This window comes from Ochlerotatus camptorhynchus, unplaced genomic scaffold (assembly GCF_037179485.1).
Source record: "Ochlerotatus camptorhynchus isolate MF236.1 unplaced genomic scaffold, CSIRO-AGI_Acam_v1.1 ptg000104l, whole genome shotgun sequence".
Lineage (NCBI taxonomy): Eukaryota > Metazoa > Arthropoda > Insecta > Diptera > Culicidae > Ochlerotatus > Ochlerotatus camptorhynchus.
The window spans coordinates 1,059,218-1,080,494 of NW_027040594.1; the positions used below are offsets into that span (position 1 = coordinate 1,059,218).

At 41.8% G+C, this 21,277-nt stretch overlaps 2 protein-coding genes and 1 pseudogene across 2 annotated transcripts; 2 read left to right on the forward strand and 1 right to left on the reverse strand.

Moving 5' to 3' along the window:
• The first annotated feature begins 7,035 nt into the window (after positions 1-7,035).
• Dnali1 (Putative inner dynein arm light chain, axonemal Dnali1) lies at positions 7,036-7,962 on the forward strand. Its single transcript, XM_065219426.1, has 2 exons — positions 7,036-7,864; positions 7,927-7,962. Exons 1-2 carry the CDS (start codon positions 7,151-7,153, stop codon positions 7,960-7,962), a joined length of 750 nt encoding a protein of 249 aa, XP_065075498.1. The 5' UTR covers positions 7,036-7,150.
• Positions 7,963-7,999: 37 nt separating this feature from the next.
• wal (electron transfer flavoprotein subunit alpha wal) lies at positions 8,000-16,445 on the reverse strand. The gene is made up of 3 exons (XM_065219425.1): positions 16,261-16,445; positions 15,613-16,018; positions 8,000-8,741 (listed from the first exon to the last, which is right to left on the reverse strand). The coding sequence occupies exons 1-3, from the start codon at positions 16,300-16,302 to the stop codon at positions 8,200-8,202; spliced, it is 990 nt and encodes a 329-aa protein (XP_065075497.1). The 5' UTR covers positions 16,303-16,445; the 3' UTR covers positions 8,000-8,199.
• Positions 16,446-16,705: 260 nt separating this feature from the next.
• LOC135699206 (uncharacterized) lies at positions 16,706-18,231 on the forward strand (annotated as a pseudogene).
• The last annotated feature ends 3,046 nt before the right edge of the window (positions 18,232-21,277 follow it).

Consider the following 21,277-nt stretch of genomic DNA (forward strand, 5'->3'; position numbering starts at 1 on the left):
ATTGGCCAACCTTGACACTACCAACATCGCTACGCCAACACTTTGAACTGATGCAAATAAATCAACATGCCCTTCTTCAACAAAATCGCTGAGTAGAGGCTTTATAAAAGTGCACATGAATTACACATGAATCCTTACGCGACAAATTGGTTCAGCTTTGTAAAAGAGTGGAGTAAAAGCTGCAAAACTGTACAAGTCTAAAAATAAATCTAGATTACTTTAAAAATGCTTCCAAAGTAGCGCTAACACAGTTTATTAGCAGAGTACAGGTTGTTTAGTTGTTTAAAAAAACCCTTTTGATATTTATTTTATTAAGTAAGAGTGGTTGGTAATATTCACTTTATAAGCTTTGTTTTGCAGCTATAAGTTGAAAGTTGATTAATATTTGCATAGATGTGACATTAGCGGTTATTGGGTGATGTTATTCAGTGAAACTGACAAATTGAATAATGGTTGTGAAAAAGTTGAGTAAACGCTCTCCAAAACTATTTTACTAGCTTCTTTCAAGCTTGTTGAAAATGCTTCAATCTACTTCATCTCCATGAAAACCATATCAAAATTCAATTATATGTCTAAGATAATGATGGAAATGTAACATTAGCTCAACATCTCTCAAATATTATAGGATATGCAGTAAACAAAACAAGCATTTCCAACAAACAATTTTAGCTGCAGCTTAGCTTATGCAGGCAAAAATTAGCTGCATAAGGCAAATTTTGGCTGTATAAGCTAATCTGCAGCTAAAATTGTTTGTTGGGTTGCATTCACTATATTGCATTTTACCGAACCGCTGGTTCTACAGCGAGCAATGCACGTAACAGTTGCTAAAAGAACTTATGCTTCTATTTCACATGATTTATGAATGCTATTTTATAGCGCAAACATGTCAAGACGTTAACTTATACTAAGGTGCTCATATTGCCCCGTTTGGTTCTTGATCAGAGCAAAAACTAATATTTTGAAAACATATTAATTTAATGCGTAGGGGAAATGGATGTAATGTCGGCTTAAATGCCCCTAACTTGGGCCCATACATAAATTCAGCAATCGACTAAATTTACAATAGCGACCAAAAATATCCATTAGTACCGTCCCAATGACGCGTTCATCTAGATAAAATTGATAAATAGCTAATTTTTAGCTATGGGCCCAATCTTAGATCCATAGGCCAACATTAGAGACATTTCCCCTATATCATATTTTGTCCATATTTTGAACGCTGTATATGATCAAGCATATTCCAAATGAATGTTTTTCATGTTTTATTATGTGCTTTTCTTAGGGGGACCATATTGCCCCTATCTACCCTATACTGTATCCAGAAGGCAGCTTCAAAACTTTGTTCTGAATCCTTTGAAGTACTTTTACCTGGTGATGCAACAACGTGGTGGCCATACAATATTTACGTAAAGGAGGAGGAGGAGTTGTTATAAATTTGCTTATGGAGGGAGGGGAACTCAAACATATCTTACGTAAGCATGAACAAGTCATAGGGTTACGGTATGTAATGTGGGTCTAGTCCTTTCATTCGGCCTATCACGCAAATAAATAATTAATTAAGGAATATTACACAAAAAATAAGGAAAATATTGATCACTGATGGTTCATAAATGTGTACCACACACACATCAATTTATATCACAACATTTCAATACATTTTCAGCTCTCGTAAGTAATAAAACTGGTTGAGAATATCACTCTGTTCGGAGTTTTTAGCCGCCATGACTTATAAGGTTAAGATGGGAAGGTTGCACTGACGATCATCAAATGGCCTGATTATGGCATTTATTGAATGGAATTACCTGATAATACACACTAGACGTAAAACTCACAGTTACTGTTTGAATATTTTATGTTTATTTTAATTGTTTAACAACGTTTTCACAAGTAAATCATGGACCCAACTTTAGGGACACATTTCTTTTCTATGTTCCTAACTATGGCCCATGAAATTCATTTGACAGCATATAGCAATAAGAGTAACGTCAACAATGTGGTTTGCATTTGGATGATAAGGAACGAACAGGAAGGAAGATTTTTTCTGCCAAACCTGTATAATGAACATCACAATGTTTTGATTTCGCTATTCTGCGGTCGAAAGACGATAAGCGAAATTTTTAATTTTTAATTTTTAATTTGAGTGATTTAATGTAGTTTTCGTAAAATTTTCTCTGTGAAATGTTTTGAGGAATGAAGAGCATTAAGTTAACAGTGATAGTGATAAAAAAATATACATCAGAAAACGTTACCAAGAGCGTTTTTTTGAGGATCAAACAAGATAGGACGAAGTTGCATCCATAAATAGACCCAATTTGGGGACAATAGACCCATATTACATACATTTCCCTGGTGAGTTATTGTCTCAAAAAAAGTAAGTTTTTCAACTTTTCGTGGTTTCTGGTAGCAAACGACATAATAAGCATATCTAAGCATACCATTTAGCAGTAGAATATCGTTTGCAGGTAAATTAATTGATGAGTTATGATTAAAAACGTAATCGATGGCTGCATATTAGACCGAGGTTAGGGACGTATACCCTATACAGGCCATTCAAATATTCGATGTAGGATCTTACAAAGGGAGAGCAGGGTTTTGTTAAATATTAATAAGTTTTACTCTGGGGTTTGAAAATTCAAAGAAAGTGCTTACGTAATTATTACATGACCCCTGGATCATATTGGCGCCGCGTATAATCCACTAGGATTAATTCAATGATTCAATAATTCAAATTCAATTACGGGTCGGTTAATGCTGGGTAATGCGCAAAACAGATCCCATTGAGATCACTAGCCTCTTCCCAGCAACTCCTATCCCTACCTCCCCGTGGTACCGGCCGGGAACTGTGAGCAGGGGATCGGGTAACCAACCCCGGTGGGAACTTTGGTCATAGGCTGACAGGGAAGGGGGAATTTGCTTCGGCAAGCCTGAGCGTCTGTTCTCCAGGAGGACCGGCTCACAACAGCGTCTGTTCCCATGTTAGGGGCGGCTGATCTACGTCCGAGTGCCAGTGAAGGACTCTAAGCACAACTGTGCACCCTGGTCCTCCGGAAAGTTAGGGGGTTGATGTCAGGCCCTGCGAGCCAGCCATCAAAAAAGCATTGCAACGGAAAACCAGCAACAGAGGAATACGAACCGAGACCAACGGCAACGACCCCACCGACGAATTAGGACTTGCGATTGGAAACTCGGCACGTGGAACTGTCGATCTCTCAATTTCATCGGGAGCACCCGAATACTCGCCAATCTACTGAAGGACCGCGGATTCGGCATCGTAGCGCTGCAGGAGGTGTGTTGGACAGGATCCATGGTGCGAACGTTCAGAGGTAATCATACCATTGTCGGTGATCATACCATCTACCAGAGTTGCGGCAACACACGCGAGCTGGGCACAGCTTTCATCGTGATGGGCGAAATGCAGAAGCGCGTGATCGGTTGGTGGCCGATCGACGAAAGAATGTGCAGGTTGAGGATCAAGGGCCGATTCTTCAACTTTAGCATAATCAACGTGCACAGCCCTCACTCCGGAAGCACTGATGATGACAAGGACGCATTTTACGCGCAGCTCGACCGCGAGTACGATCGCTGCCCAAGCCACGACGTCAAGATCATCATAGGAGACCTAAACGCTCAAGTAGGCCAGGAGGAGGAATTCAGACCGACGATTGGAAAGTTCAGCGCCCACCAGCTGACGAACGGGAACGGCCTACGACTCATCGATATCGCCGCCTCCAAGAACATGGCCATACGTAGCACCTTCTTCCAACACCACCTCCCCTATCGTTACACCTGGAGATCACCACAGCAGACGGAATCGCAAATCGACCACGTTCTGATTGATGGACGGCACTTCTCCGACATTATCGACGTCAGGACCTATCGTGGCGCTAACATCGACTCTGACCACTACCTGGTGATGGTCAAACTGCGCCCAAAACTTTCCGTCATCAACAATGTACGGTACCGACGCCCGCCACGGTACAGCCTAGAGCGACTGAAGCAACCGGATGTCGCCTTTACCATACGCGCAGAATCTCGAGGCAGCGTTGCCAGAGGAGGGCGAGCTCAATGTGCCCTCTCTAGAAGACTGCTGAAGTACAGTAAAAGCAGCCATCACCGACGCAGCCGAGAGCACCATCGGGTACGTGGAAAGAAGTCGACGGAATTAATGGTTCGACGAGGAGTGCAGAGCGATTTTGGAGGAGAAGAACACAGCGCGGGCTGTAATACTGCAGCAAGGAACCCGACAGAACGTGGAACGGTATAAACAGAAGCGGAAACAGCAGACCCGCATCTTTCGGGAGAAAATACGTCACCTGGAAGAAGCGGAGTGCGAGGAAATGGAACTGCTGTGCCGTTCCCAAGAAACACGGAAGTTCTACCAGAAGCTCAACGCATCCCGCAACGGCTTCGTGCCGCGAGCCGAAATGTGCAAGGATAAGGACGGGAGCCTCTTGACGGACGGACGTGAGGTGATTGAAAGGTGGAAACAGCACTTCGAGGCGCACCTGAATGACGAGGAGAACGTATGCACGGGAGACCAGCACAATGGAGGAAACGACCACGTCAGTGCAGCAGAGGACAGAACTGACCCAACTCCCACGCTGAGGGAAGTTAAGGACTCCATTCAGCAGCTCAAAAACAACTGGTAAGGATGGTATCGCAGCCGAACTCATCAAGATGGGCCCAGAAAAGTTGGCCACCTGCCTGCACCGGATGATAGTCAGGATCTGGGAAACAGAACAGCTACCGGAGGAGTGGAAGGAGGGGGTAATCTGGCCCATTCACAAGAAAGGCGACCATTTGGAATGTGAGAACTTCAGACCGATCACCATTTTGAATGCCGCCTACAAAGTGCTATCCCAGATCATCTTCCGTCGTCTATCACCTAAAATGACCGAGTTCGTGGGAAGTTATCAAGCTGGCTTCATTGACGGCCGATCGACAACGGACCAGATCTTCACCGTACGGCAAATCCTCCAGAAATGCCGTGAATACCAGGTCCCAACGCATCAATTGTTCATCGACTTTAAGGCGGCATACGACAGTATCGACCGCACAGAGCTATGGAAAATCATAGACGAGAACGGCTTTCCTGGGAAGCTGATCAGACTGATCAAAGCAACGATGGACGGTGTGCAAAACTGCGTAAGGGTTTCGGGTGAACTATCCAGTTCATTTGAATCTCGCCGGGGACTGCGGCAAGGTGACGGGCTCTCATGCCTACTCTTCAACATTGCTCTAGAAGGTGTAATGCGACGAGCCGGGCTCAACAGCCGGGGTACGATTTTCACGAAATCCGGTCAATTTGTGTGCTTTGCGGACGACATGGACATTATCGCAAGAACATTTGGAACGGTGGCAGAACTATACACCCGCCTGAAACACGAAGCAGCAAAGGTCGGACTGGTGATGAGTGCGTCAAAAACAAAGTACATGCTAGTAGGCGGAACCGAACATGACAGGATTCGTCTAGGAAGTAATGTCACGATAGACGGGGATACTTTCGAGGTAGGGGAGGAATTAGTTTACCTTGGATCCTTAATGACGGCTGTGAGTCGTGAAATACGAAAGCGCATCATCAGTGGAAGTCGTGCCTACTACGGGCTCCAGAAGAAACTACCGTCAAAAAAAATTCACCCCTGCACCAAATATACCATGTACAGAACGCTAATAAGACCGGTGGTCCTCTATGGACACGAGACATGGACTATGCTCGAGGAGGACCTGCAAGCACTCGGAGTTTTCGAGCGACGTGTGCTAAGGACGATCTTCGGCAGTGTGCAGGAGAACGGTGAGTGGTGACGAAGAATGAACCACGAGCTCGCTGCACTCTACGGCGATCCCAGCATCCAGAAGGTGGCCAAAGCCGGAAGGATGCGGTGGGCAGGGCATGTAGCAAGAATGCCGGACAACAACCATGCAAAGTTGGTGTTCGCTACTGATCCGATTGGCACAAGAAGGCGTGGAGCGCAGAGAGCACGATGGGCGGACCAGGTAGAGCGTGATCTAGCGAGCATTGGGCATGACCGAGGATGGAGACCGGCAGCCGCAAACCGAGTATTGTGGCGTACTATTGTTGATTATGTCTTATCTTAAATGTGATGTTGTACAAATAAATGTATGTATGTAATTCTATTATAGCTCTGAGGATTTAGAAGACGGACCATTTTAAAGCACTCGGTGAAACTGAAACTGTTCAAGCATTCTGTTTGACGCTTGGAATTCACGAATGATGGATAAATAGATATTGTATAGACTTGTTCTTAATTTACTAGCTTTTATAAGCAAAGGTTTAAATTATCACCACCACTTCTGAAAACCCTCAAATTCGTCTCTTATACCTAATTCGACTGATAATTGCTAGAAGTCGATTAAATATTACATGGCAGTTCTTCCAACTTCCTCTGGTAGACTTCGACACTGCCTCAAGAAGTACAAACAGCTCCTAGAAGTCAAAAGCCGACTAACCCGCATACATTAGACAACTTCAGTCTATTTGTGAGCGATTGTATTTAGTTACAGGCCAAATTGACGTCAAACATCAAAATACAATTTTTAACCCTGATGAGGGTGATATCGTTAAGATTAATACAATTTCAGGATATGGATTTACTATTGCCAATATGTGCCACCGTTTGTCATCTACCCCACCGATGGTTCGCCATTTCAAACCAGCATTGGTTAGAGCCTGTTGATGTTGACAAACAAAAAATCAAGTAGATGACCCATCTTACCTCAGCTACACTTGCATGCACTAAAATGCTAACAAAAGTTCATCAAACTACCCTCGTCAGAATGTCCTTCAAACTAGGTCAACACGTTTTACTTTCACCAAGTGCTAATAGCTATGCTAAAACATCGACCAACAAATACCTTTCGATATGGCTTCTAAAGGAATTCCCCCTAAACCAGATGTTCTACTTTCCACCTGTTGATTCGAACATAATATCAAAATAGCTGAACTCCCCTTTTTAAACGCGCCATTTTTTTGCGCATTACACCCAACGATCCTAGCAACCGAATGCCCGTTCCGGTTACCCACGCGATGTCTTGGAAGTTTTTTGTTTATTTTGCCAATCCGTCTGGGACTGTGTAAAAAAATCTGGAATAAAGGAATTTCCGCTATATTCCGCTAATTAATTCATAAAAAATGACGGAACGAAATATCGAGCTTCAAACCACCTTGGTGCGGTACAACAATCCCGTTTTGGTGGTAAAGCACACGGAGAAGAAGGACACACCTCCGGATGTGGCGAAGGAGCAAACGGGACGTCCCGGTTCCGGCGGAGCTGTTGTTGTCGAAAGCCCACGGGAGACCGAAGAAATTCTCAACTGTATTCTACCGCCAAAGACTTGGGAAGAGGATGGGCAGCTATGGACCCAGACCGTTTCCAGTACGCCAGCTACTCGACAGGATGTGATCAACTTGCAGGAAATGTTGGACACAAGACTTCAGCAAACTCAGGCCCGCGAAACGGGAATATGTCCGGTGCGTAGAGAGCTGTACACGCAGTGCTTCGATGAGCTGATCCGACAGGTCACGATCAACTGCACCGAACGTGGGCTGCTGCTGTTGAGAGTTCGCGATGAGATTGCCATGTCGATGGAAGCGTACGAAACGCTCTACTGCAGTTCGGTGTCCTTTGGAATTCGGAAGGCCCTGCAGGCCCAGGAAGGCAAGGAGAAACTTCAGGAACGGATACAGCTGCTCGAGAAGGAGAAGGAAACGCTGGAAAATTCTATCAGTGATATGAAGATCAAGGCGGACCAAGCCGAACGAAGAAATGCCGAGTTGCGGGCGTCCGAGGAGAAGAAGCATGCCGAGGAGATTGCCTTCCTGAAGAAGACCAATTCGCAGTTGAAGGTGGGTGTTTTTTTTTTGGGTTAGAGAGACGCTTTTGGTATGTTAACTTTAATATTTTTCAGGCTCAACTGGAAGGAATTATCGCCCCTAAAAAGTAAACACCGGTAGGCTTTCGTGAAGATTAGGTAATTAGCATTATTTAGTCATACAAAAAATCTCACTTTTATTTCATAACAAGAGGAAATGCATTCGTTTTCTAACAATTTCACTTCGAACGAAGAGTGTGCTACTGATTGTTGTATGCCGAATAGTACCCATTCGAAATAGAACGTTGAACCTGATTGGGGGAGTTGGGGGTAGTTTAAACCTACATATTTCTGCGCGTTCACTGGTTTTCAGCACTTTTCGTTGATCTCCGGAATAGCCTTGAACAAATCGGCGACCAGGCCGTAGTCGGCAACCTGGAAGATCGGTGCCTCCGGGTCCTTGTTGATGGCAACGATCGTCTTCGAGTCCTTCATGCCGGCTAGATGCTGAATGGCACCGGAGATACCGACGGCAACGTACAGCTCCGGAGCGACAATCTTACCGGTTTGACCGATCTGCAAATCATTCGGTACGAAACCGGCATCAACGGCGGCACGAGAGGCACCCACGGCTGCTCCCCACTTGTCGGCCAGGTCGTACAGCATTTTGAAGTTGTCGCCAGACTTCATGCCACGCCCACCGGAGATGACAATCTTGGCAGCGGTCAGCGATGGCCGATCGGACTTGGTCAGTTCCTGGCTAACGAATTCCGTCAGGTCGGTTTTGTAGTCGCCTTCCGGAGCCTTTTCGGTGGCTGCGCTTCCGCCGGATCCGGCCGCTTCGAAGTTGGTTCCACGGACGGTGACCACCTTGACTGGGTCCTTGCTCTTGATTGTTTGGATGGCGTTTCCTAGGGAGAGGGTGTAGAAGAGTTAAGGTTGGATTTAGTAAAAAAATTGTTTTTTTTTTCGAAGGCCGTGGGATTTTTTTTAAATAAATCTAGATAGAGCTGGAAGTAGGGCGTAACAGCCTTTGTAAACAATACCTTCTCTCATTGATTTCTAGGAATTCACAAACCAACATATCCATCGAGTAGGGGAAATCCTCGATGGCGATGTCGATTTGCCAGGGAGAGCCATGACTTTCCCGAAATCATCGAGAGAAGTCTTTGTTTACAAAGGCTATTACGCCCTAATTCCAGCTATATTTAGAAATCGTGATAAGTCTATCATGGAGGAGTTCGTAACGCTGTGCTGTTGGATTGTTATTTATTTGCAGTAGTGTTTCATTGTTGTCTGAAGATTTCCAGAGCTTCGGGACAAATCGGTAGAACTCCATAAGCGGGTACATTGTGCTGAGTTTCGACAACAGATCCGGAATGTCTCAGGTCAGGTTCCGGGAGACTGCCGTTCCAGGTCAAATAGCGAAAAATAAACAAATTTTAAATTTTACCTCTCCGAATTCCATGACCTTTGCATGATTGTTCGCTAGAACCAAGTTTATGCTAAAATTCGGCCATTTTGACTCACGCCTCACGTGAACAACTATGCGAGTTCAAAAAGTTCATTAATAGTTGCTTTACAGTACTTTTATTAAAACTTCAAAGTTACAGCATTAGATGGTTACATTTCTCCAGTTCAAACGAAATTTCGATTGCCAACACTAGAGGCGTGCTAGCGGCGCGCGAGGGGCGTTCTTATTTACTTTTAGTCAGCCTTTATGACTTGTGCATACTTAAGTAATATATTTCTGAGACAACCTTCCCCCTCATTCCCTTCTGTGCCCCCCCCCCCCCCCTCCTAAGTACTAACGTAATTATAAAATGTCCCCTAATATGTTTAATGATTTCTAAATTCGAAGAATCAATAGAAGAGATGCCCAGAAAATTATTGATCGCTTAGATCTTCCGAATAGGCTGATCGTTCGAACGAACACGAGAATATGGGTGACATATTCATATTCCAATCGGTTGAAAAATACACTTGATCTTCTAGGTTACTCGGTATCTATCCATTGCAAGCAATATTTTGATAGTTGTTTATGTTTTGAGAGTTGGTGCACAGGTAGATTGAGGTTAAGAAAACGCTACTGGGATTATCATGAAGATCTTTAAATCAACTGAAATGTATGCTCTTTTCACTGGAGCTAGCTTTTGAGGGCCATACATTTATTTTGCGTGGCATTACGTTGCGTTCGTAGATTGTATACTGGCAATTTGGAAATCAAAACCGCAAAAACATGACACCGATCTCCTCCGTTACGAGGAAGGAAGGATTCTATTCCTGTCCTTGTTTTTTTGCTTTTACTGTAGGTAGGTTACTGCCTCAGGGACCTCCCTTAGTTCAGTCGGTAAAGGCGCAGCTGCAAAGCAAGACCATGCTGGAGGTGGCTGTGTTCGATTCCCAGTCCGGACTAGGAATTTTTCGGGTTGGACAATTTCTCGACTTCCCTGGACAATAGCAGGGCTGGTAGTGAGTCACTTTTTATTGACTTGGTTGTCGTGACCGGACCGAGGTTTCCAGCCTCGGCAACACGAATTAGTGATGCAGCTCCCACGGGTGCGGTTGCTTCTATTGCTGCTGCTGCTGTTTCTGCTGCTGCTGGTGGTCCGTCACCTCCAAAATTCGTTACAAGAATGACTTCAACGAGCTTAGGTACTTCATATTTATACCTGCTAACCTATCAAAATTCTCTAACCAATGAGATTATGTTTACATGCGAACTATCACGCTTCACGCTCACTTGATTCTACTCATTATTTATTCAACACTAACTCTATCTACTACATTCTTCCCCTCTTCTACTCTCCTTAATTGAGGAAGGGGGCATTATATCCACCCATTTGGGGGAATTTTATCTACCCTCTCGGGGGACTTTCATCTACCATCTCAGAGATATTTCATCCATCAGGTCATGGCAATTCTAACTATTTAAAAATTTCTTCAGTCCATCCATCGGGTAATGGAAATTCTTATCTACCATCCGTCCCAGAATTACCAGGTCATGGTAATTCTATCTACCATCCATCAGGTCATGGTAATTCTATCTACCATCCATCAGGTCATGGTAATTCTATCTACCATCCATCAGGTCATTGTAATTCTATCTACCATCCATCAGGTCATTGTAATTCTATCTACCATCCATCAGGTCATGGCCATTCTATCTACCATCCATCAGGTCATGGTCATTCTATCTACCATCCATCAGGTCATAGCAATTTTTTCAAAATAATTCTTCAGTTCTTTAGTCATTCCACTATACTTACACTATCGTATCGACTGCGCCATTGTCGTGACCGGACCGAGGTTTCCAGCCTCGGCCACGACAACACGAATTAGCGATGCAGTTCCCACGGATGCAGCTGCTTCTATTGCTGCTGCTGCTGCTGTTTCTGCTGCTGGTGGTGGTCCGTCACCTCCAAATTTCGTTACAAGAATAACTTCAACGAGCTTAGGTACTTCATATTTATACCTGCTAACCTATCAAAATTCTCTAACCAATAAGATTATGTTTACATGCGAACTATCACGCTTCACGCTCACTTGATTCTACTCATTATTTATTCAACACTAACTCTATCTACTGCATTGGTCACTTTTTTCAAGCCAGTCACTAAAAGGTCTCTTTTTTTAAGGTCAAGTCACTAAAGTCACTTTTTCTTGTAATCAGTCACTATTTTCAACTATTTTAGCGTGAATTTATTTCAATATTGATCATTATTTGCTTTGTGACGTTTAATCGTCTTTTTCTATCTACAGGCTGTCTACTCATTTTTCTAAATAAAATTTCCTGAGTTGTCCAGGTTTTCCCAGAACATTAACGGATAAATTCAAGGCTTATAATAAGAAAGCTTTTTTTTAATGCGTTTAAAATATGCTTTTTCTGTTATCAGTTATAAAGAACATGTTTGTAATCAAATCCAATGAATGTTGAACTTAATTTTTCACTGTTCACAGTTTAAAAAAACGTACTTAATTTGAGTAAGTCCAAAATCTAAAAACATTCAATGTCTTGTAGTTTCGTATTCCATGTACAAGTTCATGATATTGAAAATTTTCCAAAGTGCCTGAATTAAGGAAAACATTAAATGATTTATTTCAAGTTCGTGATTAACTTTATGAAATATTAGAGATCTTCATTGCAGTCCCATTAACTTCACAATAATTGTAGGAACTTTGAACTTTGAGAATTTCAGTAAAGCTCCATAAACAAACTGCGGGAACATAAGGGAAGTAAATACACTGAAATTATGGGGAACTTACTGGAAGCTTTAAGATCCTCAAATCGGTTCTTTTAACATTTATGAAGTTTTTAGAATTTCAGAGCACATCACAGGTGTTAAGCAAACTTGAGAAATATAGAAACCTTGAGGGGTATTGTGCAAATTAAAAAAAAATCTAAGCGCCTCAGAAAAGCTAGATCTAGAGATCTTTGGGGAATTTCAGATCTTAAGAGCAGTTCCCATGACTTTAGTTCAGACTTTTTAGAGCAGTTTAAATATCTATAATCGTAAATTTAGGAAAATTTAGAACCCTTAAGATGTTCCGCGAATTTCAGGGAAGTACAGAGACCATCAGATAATTTATGAAAACTTCATAAATATTTTAGGAACTTCACAGAAGTCCAAAGAATTTCAGAGAAATTTATCTTCAATAGAATTGAGAGCTTTAGGGAAGCTTCGAGAACATCAAGGCAGATCAGAGAATCAAAGGGCAGTTCAAAAAATTTAAAGAAAATTGTAGAAACCTTCAAGAAGTTCCGGAAACTTCAACAAAGCTCCGATAGAACTTTTGGAACGTGATAAAAAAGTGAGTATTTTAAGGGTGTTATATCATGGAAGTATCAAGAACTTTAAAAAATACGAAAGTTTAGCTAAGTTGATTAGAGAATATCAACGAAGTTCCATTCATTTAAAAAAATGCGAGAACTATTTTAGCAAGCAGAGATAAATATCTTCAAGAAATTCCAGAGAACTTAGAATTTAGATAGTTTCATGATATTCAGCGAAGTTCCGAGTACTTCGAGGACGATCAGAATAATCCCATTAACTTAAGCAAATTTGCAGCGACTTACAAGGAATTCCGTGGATTTATGGGATATTCCAAGAATTCTATGATTGATCTAAAAACTTCAGGGAATTTTAAATATATAATATGTATTAGAAAATTTGGCGGACAAACAAATTTAGAGAATTTCAGGTAAGCAGAGTTTAGGGAAAATAAGTGAGCGTTTTTAATGGTTACAATACTTAAGGAAAATTGTCCAAACTTCAAGGCAAATCAATTAATTTCAGTAAAGTTGTGGGTTGTTAGAAATACTGATAAATTCAGGGCAACCTAGAGAACTTTAAAGAATTTCGTTTAGGCAGTTTTAATAACACCCGGAAAGTCTAAACTATTGAAGAAGTTTTAAATTAGTGTCTATAATTTAATGGAAGTTTCATGAACTTCAGAAAAATCATGAGAACTTAAGTGAAAATCATAAAACTATACTAATTATTTCATTCTTTTTTTTTATTAATTTATTTGATAAGGCTCAACCGAATTAACTTTACAGAGCCTAGGATTCTTGGTCACTATACAATACATCTTAAAACTATAGTCAAAAGGTGCAACACAATAAACACTTTATCTTCCGCTATCCAAAAAGCTTCTTCCATCAGAACTGGAGCCGCATCCAGTAGTTTCATTGTATGGCAAATTGTTGTACGCCAACGAGGGTCAGAGCGCGTCCATTGCAGCAATGGACGCAAAACGTGGTCAGCACTCACACACTCATCACGAAACGGTTGCTTTCCAAAGTCGACGACACATCGACCGAAAGAACTGCTGATGAAGAACAATGAGGAGGACCACACAATGGTTGCTGCCGAGAAAACAGACGATCGCGTAGCACACATCGAGAGTGGCCTGCTTTTGTCGACAGCCGAGTGAACACGAATTATTTCATTCTAATTTCCATGAAAATTGCGGGAGCACAAAAGTTCCAGAAATTTAGAAAAACTTCGAAAACTTCAAAGAAGGGCAATACCACTGAAACATTTCGAGAACTTCATAGGAAAAATTTGAGAAATTCTCAGAATAGTCCATTTCATATTCAACGGAAATTTCGATTAAGCTATCCTTCGAATTCAATTTTCTTTTAGTTTTTAGCGGAATTATCTTGAAATTCCCCACAATAAGACACCCTTTGGAAAGATTATCAGAATATTCATTGAATTCATTTCAGATTTCCTTTTGTATCTCACTCCTTCCCTTGGAATTCTACTCACATTGAAAGTCTCCTAAGAATTCATTTTCTACTCACAATTTCCTTAGATTTCTTCTCATAATTTGTTTGGAAAACTCTCCTGAATTTATTTTCCGAATTCCTTTGAAGATGTCCTGGAGTTATCTCAGATTTAATTATAATCCCTCTTTTCGTATTTTCAAAAAAAATTCCAAGGACTTATGCTCCGAATTTGTTTTCTCCCACACTTTATGAAATTATTCTCAGAATGCCCTTGGAATTTTCCTTTGAAGTTCACAGGAGTTGTGCTCCTCAGAAATTCCTAAGCGTTTTCAATAAAATTTATTTTTAATTCAATTCAGGGTCACTTTTTAGTCACTATTTTTACAAATATCAGTCACTATTAAGTCACATATTTCTTCAACATGGTCACTAAAATCATTATTTTTGACAGCAGTGATGACTACCAGCCCTGCAATAGAAGTATGATTGGACATGCTACAAAATTATACCAATGCAACAATGGTACAGGCTTCGAAATCTCTCTATTAATAACTGTGGAAGTGCATCTATAGAACACTAAGTTAGTTGAGAGCACGCTATAAGCTAATATTCGATATGCAATAAGCTCGAAATGCGAAGAAGTAGAAGAAGGCGAAGAAGAAGGTTGCTGCACTGTGAAATTGCGAAGCGAAATGAGAAAAAGGACTCTGGGTACAAGGAACCATAACAATCTATTACTACAATACACTTATCAATATTAATTGTACCTGCCTTGTACAAACCGTGTACCGCTACAACATTCAAATTTGCATGGCTAAACCGCTAGCCAGACTGAGCAGTTACAACATATTATAACACTGTAGTCTAAACGTGGTGTACCGATACAGCATTCCATCCATAAATGCGATGGGTGGTACCGTCCACCCACCGCTATTTGTTGGTTGTCCTTCAACTAATTGACCTGATTTTCGGTAGATAACTAGTTTATGGTTGATACTAATGACATACAAAAAATCAACGTAATTGGTTGAAGAACAACCGAGCAATAGCGGTGGGTGAACGGTACCACTCACCGCATATATGACGGGAATGCTGTACAACGTCAAACTCCACGGTCATATGTCAGCATATTTCCATATTTTTAGAACTACGAACCGATGAAATTAACAGCCCATCTTCTTCTTCTTCTTCCTCGCATTTCAAGCTTATTGCGTATGGCATATTAGCTTATTGCGTGCTCTCAACTTAGTGTTCTAGATGCACTTCCACAGTTATTAATTGAGAGCTTTCGATGCCTGTAACATTTTTGCATTAGTATAATTGTGTGGCAAGTCCAATCATACTTCTATGCCCAGGGAAGTCCAGAAATTTTCCAACCCGAAAAATTCCTAGACTGGACCGGGAATCGAACCCAGCCACCTCCAGCATGGTCTTGCTTTGTAGCTGTGCCTTTACCGACTGAGCTAAGGGAGGTCCCAAATAACAGCCCATACACTACACAAAAAGAGATAAGAGAAAATCTCCAAACGAAAAGTCACTCTACTCACCGGCATAGATCGTCCTGACGAAGGTATCCGCCGACTTAATGTCGATGATTTCGGAAATGGGCGAAACATCCAGCTTGGCAGCGATCCGTGGCAGAACGGCCTTTCCCATAGCGGACGCTCCCGCCAGGATGTGGGTAAACTTGAACTGGTTCTGGGTGGCCAGGACCAGTGGGGTCAGGGCCTCCGCTACCTGTCCGTTGAAGGCAGCGCCTTCCGCTACCAGCACCTTGGACACGCCATCCAACTTGGCGGCGGCTTCGGCCACCGAGCCGACCTTGGTACCGGCGACCAGTACGGTCACATCTCCGCCCAGTTTCTTGGCAGCGGTCACAGCATTGGCCGTGATCGGGTTCAGGGTATCATTGTTGTGTTCGGCCAGCACCAGTGTACTTTGGAACCGGCAAAGCTAGTGTAAAATGGATTCTTATGTAATGAGCTATATTTTTGAATATACTATTAACAGCGGTGGACTAAACTGAGCACGTCTTCTTCTTATTAATCCAGTCGCCGCTTAGTAGCAGGTAGTGCCGTTATCAGTTGCTTGCCATTCCTGCTGATAGGGGCTTTGCAAGTTGTCCTCGTCGCTACTTAGTTCGACGTCATGCAACTGGTTTCGTAATTTAGAAACCATTCGCTGAATCTGCTTACCTGGGTGGAACGGACAATACCGGATGAATATCTGGCGAACATTTTGATCAATTGCACACAGAGGTTGATTGAATTCAATTAAATACAATAAAACTATGAAATAATGTGGATGTTCTGCACGCACCACTGATGTTACCACTGCTGCACGGAACGGAACAAAAACACGAACAGAGGCACACACAAAGAGAGAGGAGTGATGATGACTTTTTGTACTTTGCTCCCGACGTAACGTAACGCTTGTTCGGACGCAAACCACGCAAACGCGAATTCGCGGATTATCATCATTGATGATGACAGCCGTCTGGGTTCCAGAATCTGCTGTGAAGCAGTGAGGTCAGAAGATTATGTTGAGTATTTTTGATTCGGTTTTATCTCGGATTTTATAGTGTGAAATTTTGGATGTAAACATAAATACATTCAGAAGCATTTAGCACATCCGATTACAATGAGCTACAAGGAAGATTCAGTGCAAGTTGTAAATTATACTTTATGGAGCATTTGAACAGGTAGGTACAGTTTACACATTATTAAATAAGGTACAGCCCTAATCAAATTTGCATGGTTATTACGACGTGCTCGAGTACATTAAAATTTATTGTTGAATTGTTGTACGGGAGAAAAAAAATAAATTCATTTTTTAACGATACAATGCTCAAACAATTGACGAGTGCACGGATGGATTTGAGTTCACTCACTCGACAAAAAGTGACACAACAGCGGGGCCCTGTTTACTAAAAATGAACACATATGTTCATTTTTAGTAAACAGGGCCCCGCTCTCGGCGCCTAATACATAGGTGCCACAGTCGGAAGAAGTGTTAGTTTGTTTACTAAAATGAACCATGCCCATTTTGTTATGGCATGTTTGCTATAAGAAATGCGCCTCGTGTTTATTAGCGAATTTCACATCAAAGATTTATTAATTGAGTAGAAAATCAGTTTGGCACGGCATTTGTGACCAGCATACACCTTCCGGTAGTATGAAACAGGTCAAAAACTGTTCAAATCCGCAGATCAAAATTTTTGTTTTGAATTTCTGTATAGAAAAATAGTGAACTTTTCGTGAACATTAACGGCAAAGAACTCACCAACACTGGGAGACCGTGAGTTCCTGCCCACCTGTCATAAAACCGTCTTGGGCCCCGCTGTTGTGTCACTTTTTGTCGAGTGAGTGAACTCAAATCCATCCGTGCACTCGTCAATGGCACATTTAGATAAACATTTCAAAAGGTCCTATATGCATTGATCGATTCTCTTCATCGACTTTGGGCCCATGCATTAATTATGTCACGCTAAATCGAGAAGAAATTTACCTAATGCATTGCTTGTCACAAAATCTTAGACAAAATATGCTAAAGGATTGCCGAAAACAACACCAAATGTATACCGCAGATATTAAAAAAAAAAATCAAAGTAATTGAATATAACGATCCATACAGTATGTCCTTTCCTGCGCTTGGAAACCAAAATATCCCGTCCACGGTTACTACTGGTCATGTCGTCGATTACCTTCTAAACTTCGTGTCTCCATATACTGGTCATCCTATGAAGATAATAGTCAAAGTATGGATGGGTATAAAAAATTCGAATCCGGGTTCGTACATTCCGTCCAGGGAACTGTACGAGAAGGCTATCATGTTGTTGTTGGAAAGGTAAGAAACCATATATGTGGGTAACACATAGTAAGTTTATTTTTTTTTTAATCTTTTGTCAGGTTATCCACTCGATGAAGCTGAGGGAAGGTATGTTGAAACCCTGGATAATCTTAGACCAACGAGGAAACATAATATATGCACACTGCACCTGCGTTGCCGGTATAAGCGAGACATGCTCCCATGTCAGTGCCATCCTGTACTCATTAGCTAATCTTCATGCCCAGTCTATTAATAGTTCTTCTATTCGCGGAACCTCCGCTGGGATATCTCCACCATACTGCTTCTCACGGACGGGAATCGGAAAATGTAGGTTGTAAATGTAAATGTGGGTTGAATTACATTTTGGAACAATGCACTTTTTAGTCATCTTTTCCGCGAAATACTACTTTGAGACTATGAAACGGATCAACTATTGTTCAAAACAGACTTGTTAAACATTGCCCGCAGCGGATGTCATTTCCAATTGGAACGAAAAGTATGCCGTCACGGTGGTTAAGTTCTTACACGGTGTTTCTTGAATACCCATTAATGGGTAAAAAATACCCATTTTCAAACCGTGTATAGTGCACATATTTAGTCGAGACATTCACCGTTGAGTTACGAAAACCCCCCTCTGAAATGGTGCGTTACTGATTAAAGGTTTTATACATTAGGGTGAAAGTGACTGATCGCGCATACACGGTAAGAAAAAAGTACCCAACGGAAAGTTCACTTTTACTTACTTTTGACTAGTTTGTCTCCTTTTCTCCTTCTAATGTTGTCAAAAACAAAGGAGCAAAACCACCCAACATGGGTAGTAAAGTGTGGGAACCCAACGTTGCGTATAATCATGTTTACCTACTTTTGGGTAGAACTAACTTACTTTTGGGTAGAAAGCTAGTGGAAAATTCCATACGAATTGCACACAAGTTTATGAAAACTACTTTGGCCCGCTTTACCTAATTTTGGGTTCCTGGGGGGAGGTAGCTCATCGATTCTTCCGGTTCGCCTCCTAGCATCGTGCTATAAGGTACCAGGCGATAACCAGGGTAGTTGATCGATAGCTCGATGACGTCATTTCGTTGGCGTCTGCTATGGGAAATTCTCATAGCAGGCGTTGACGATGGGACGTTGTCGAGTTGTTGAATAGCAACTATCGTGGTAACTCACCGATTACCTGTCGATCTGCCAAATTTGGAAAGACGTCTGCATTGAATTGTCTCATATAATAATATTCCGCCCACTATATCACAAGAAATTGCGAGTAGATGAGTGGAATGGAGATAAGTTAAGCATTGGGTACAGGACCAAGTTTCCCCTGGGTGGTGCCAGAAGATGAGCGCAATAGAATCATCAAGTTGCCATAAGGCACGGAATGAGACTATTGCATGGCTGGGTAGTCAAAGTCTTCCATTCGTTAGTCATTTCAGGTGGATTAGAACAGGTTTAGGTTTAGGGTGGGCGTTGGCCAGATTTGGATTTTTCAGATATACACCCCTATTCTGTATTTCGTTTCGAACGAGATTCTCATACAAAAAAATATTTTTTTGTATGAGAGTTTCGTTCGAAACGAAATACAGAATAGGTGTGATAATCCTAAATAGGACCTAGATTATTTAATACACTAGTAACCTCAACTTCTGTCACAATGTTTCATTGTGACTAATCAACACTCAATGGGTAAAATATCAAATTTGCGGTAAATTTGAAAAAAGGGAACTTGGAGTGTAGAGTGCACTGCCCACTGGACGATTCTGAAGCCTGACCAAGTGAGTGGGTTACGGGTTTATTTGATTGTACGTCATTTCCAAGTTACATAGATACATTCATACCATTGGCATTTTGTATTTGAGATAAGACAGAGACAGGATGCGGAGGGCCCGCTTAGGGGGAGCGTAACCCATGTTATGGCTTCCATTTATTAAATAGTTCAGATAGGCTGGAAATGATAGGTTCATGGTGAGAAAATGTACCATATGGTGCCCGTTCACTGATCAAAATTAGATTCAAATCGTCAGGCCCTGCCCTGGAATAAGGGAATTGACGATGATTTGTCAAGTTTCATTTTGCATTTGCATATAATTGTAAGTTTAGGTTTGCTTTTGTAATTGTAAGATAGATAGTTTGCCTCAATTGAAACATTGAGTTAAACATGACGAATCATACCTCTAAAATAGTAGTAGTTACAGTGCCGCATTATCTAACTTTTGTTTTGTTTGTTTACATATAACTAATACTAATACCTCCTTGTTTTCTCTCTAATTTGTCTACTATGTCCCACCATCACGATGAGAGATGAGCTACCGTACATGGTACACGCTCATATACACTCCCAAAATAGTATGCCGCAAGTAAGTATATCACAGAGGCAACTAAAGATCCAGAAACAAAAACCGAAAACGCTGAACGGCAGATTGGTTTACAGTGGTCGACCAGGGTGTGTGCTGATAAATTACAAAATTACAATTACATCATTATTTCATACATCAGCTTGAATTGCGTTGATCGATATTACATTTTTTTTGCTGTGCACTACACCACCGGAGCCAGCAAAGTTCAACAATCCATCGTTGCTTATGCCTTTGTTGTCGTTTGGAACCAGTTTTGCGAGGTAGGTGACGATTGTGCGTATTTCTCACGTAAATTTTTTAAAAGGGCCTAGCCTGAACAATACGTAAAGAGCAAATTGAAACATTGTACGTCGCGTGAAATTGGAACTTAATGAAGGCCTAAGTACTTTTTCGTAGTTTTTAGTTTTCGGATTTGCAAGATCGTCGGTTACAGTGGCCTGCTTACTGAGCATTGTGTATTTTGCGAAACTCGTTGTTGTCGTTGGTTCCGGGTTTGAATGGATACACAAATTTGAGCAACGGTATTATGTGATATGAGGGGCTCGGTGGCCTTAGAGCAACCGTTTTTGCTTACTGAGCAGAACATCATGAGTCTATTCTCAGGCCCATCCACAATCAAGATTCGTCAATCGTTTTATTTGTTAATATGACTACATGGTAATAACAGCAACTCGGTGATTAAAAAGGTGCTCGTCTGCCTAGTGGCAAACGTTTTTGCTTACTGAGCAGAAGACCGTGGGTTTAGTCCCAAGCTCCTTCGCGTTATATGATCGTTAGGACATCAATTCAGCTTATCGTTTACCAAAACGAACCCTGCTGCAAACCCAACCCTCTTATCCAACATCCCAGTGATTCCTCGTGGAAGTGCAGAGGTGTTCTCGGCTTCCATCAAAGCGAGTGTCATGTCAACACAATCCTTCCCATTCCTTTCTTGACCTGTGTTCGGGCGCGGCCGGCGCTGGTATTGCCTAATTCAAGATCACCAGTTTTTACACATTGAGGATGATTGCTAGTCCCAAGCATCGTCTATTGG

Excerpts from the sequence above, each read along its gene's own strand:
- Dnali1 (XM_065219426.1), top strand. The coding sequence starts at position 7,151 with ATGACGGAACGAAATATCGAGCTTCAAACCACCTTGGTGCGGTACAAC. Across the intron at positions 7,865-7,926 it reads AGACCAATTCGCAGTTGAAG|GCTCAACTGGAAGGAATTAT; the intron begins GTGGGTGTTTTT and ends AATATTTTTCAG.
- wal (XM_065219425.1), bottom strand. The coding sequence starts at position 16,302 with ATGTTCGCCAGATATTCATCCGGTATTGTCCGTTCCACCCAG. Across the intron at positions 16,019-16,260 it reads GTATTGTCCGTTCCACCCAG|CTTTGCCGGTTCCAAAGTAC; the intron begins GTAAGCAGATTC and ends ATTTTACACTAG. Across the intron at positions 8,742-15,612 it reads CGTCAGGACGATCTATGCCG|GAAACGCCATCCAAACAATC; the intron begins GTGAGTAGAGTG and ends CCCTCTCCCTAG.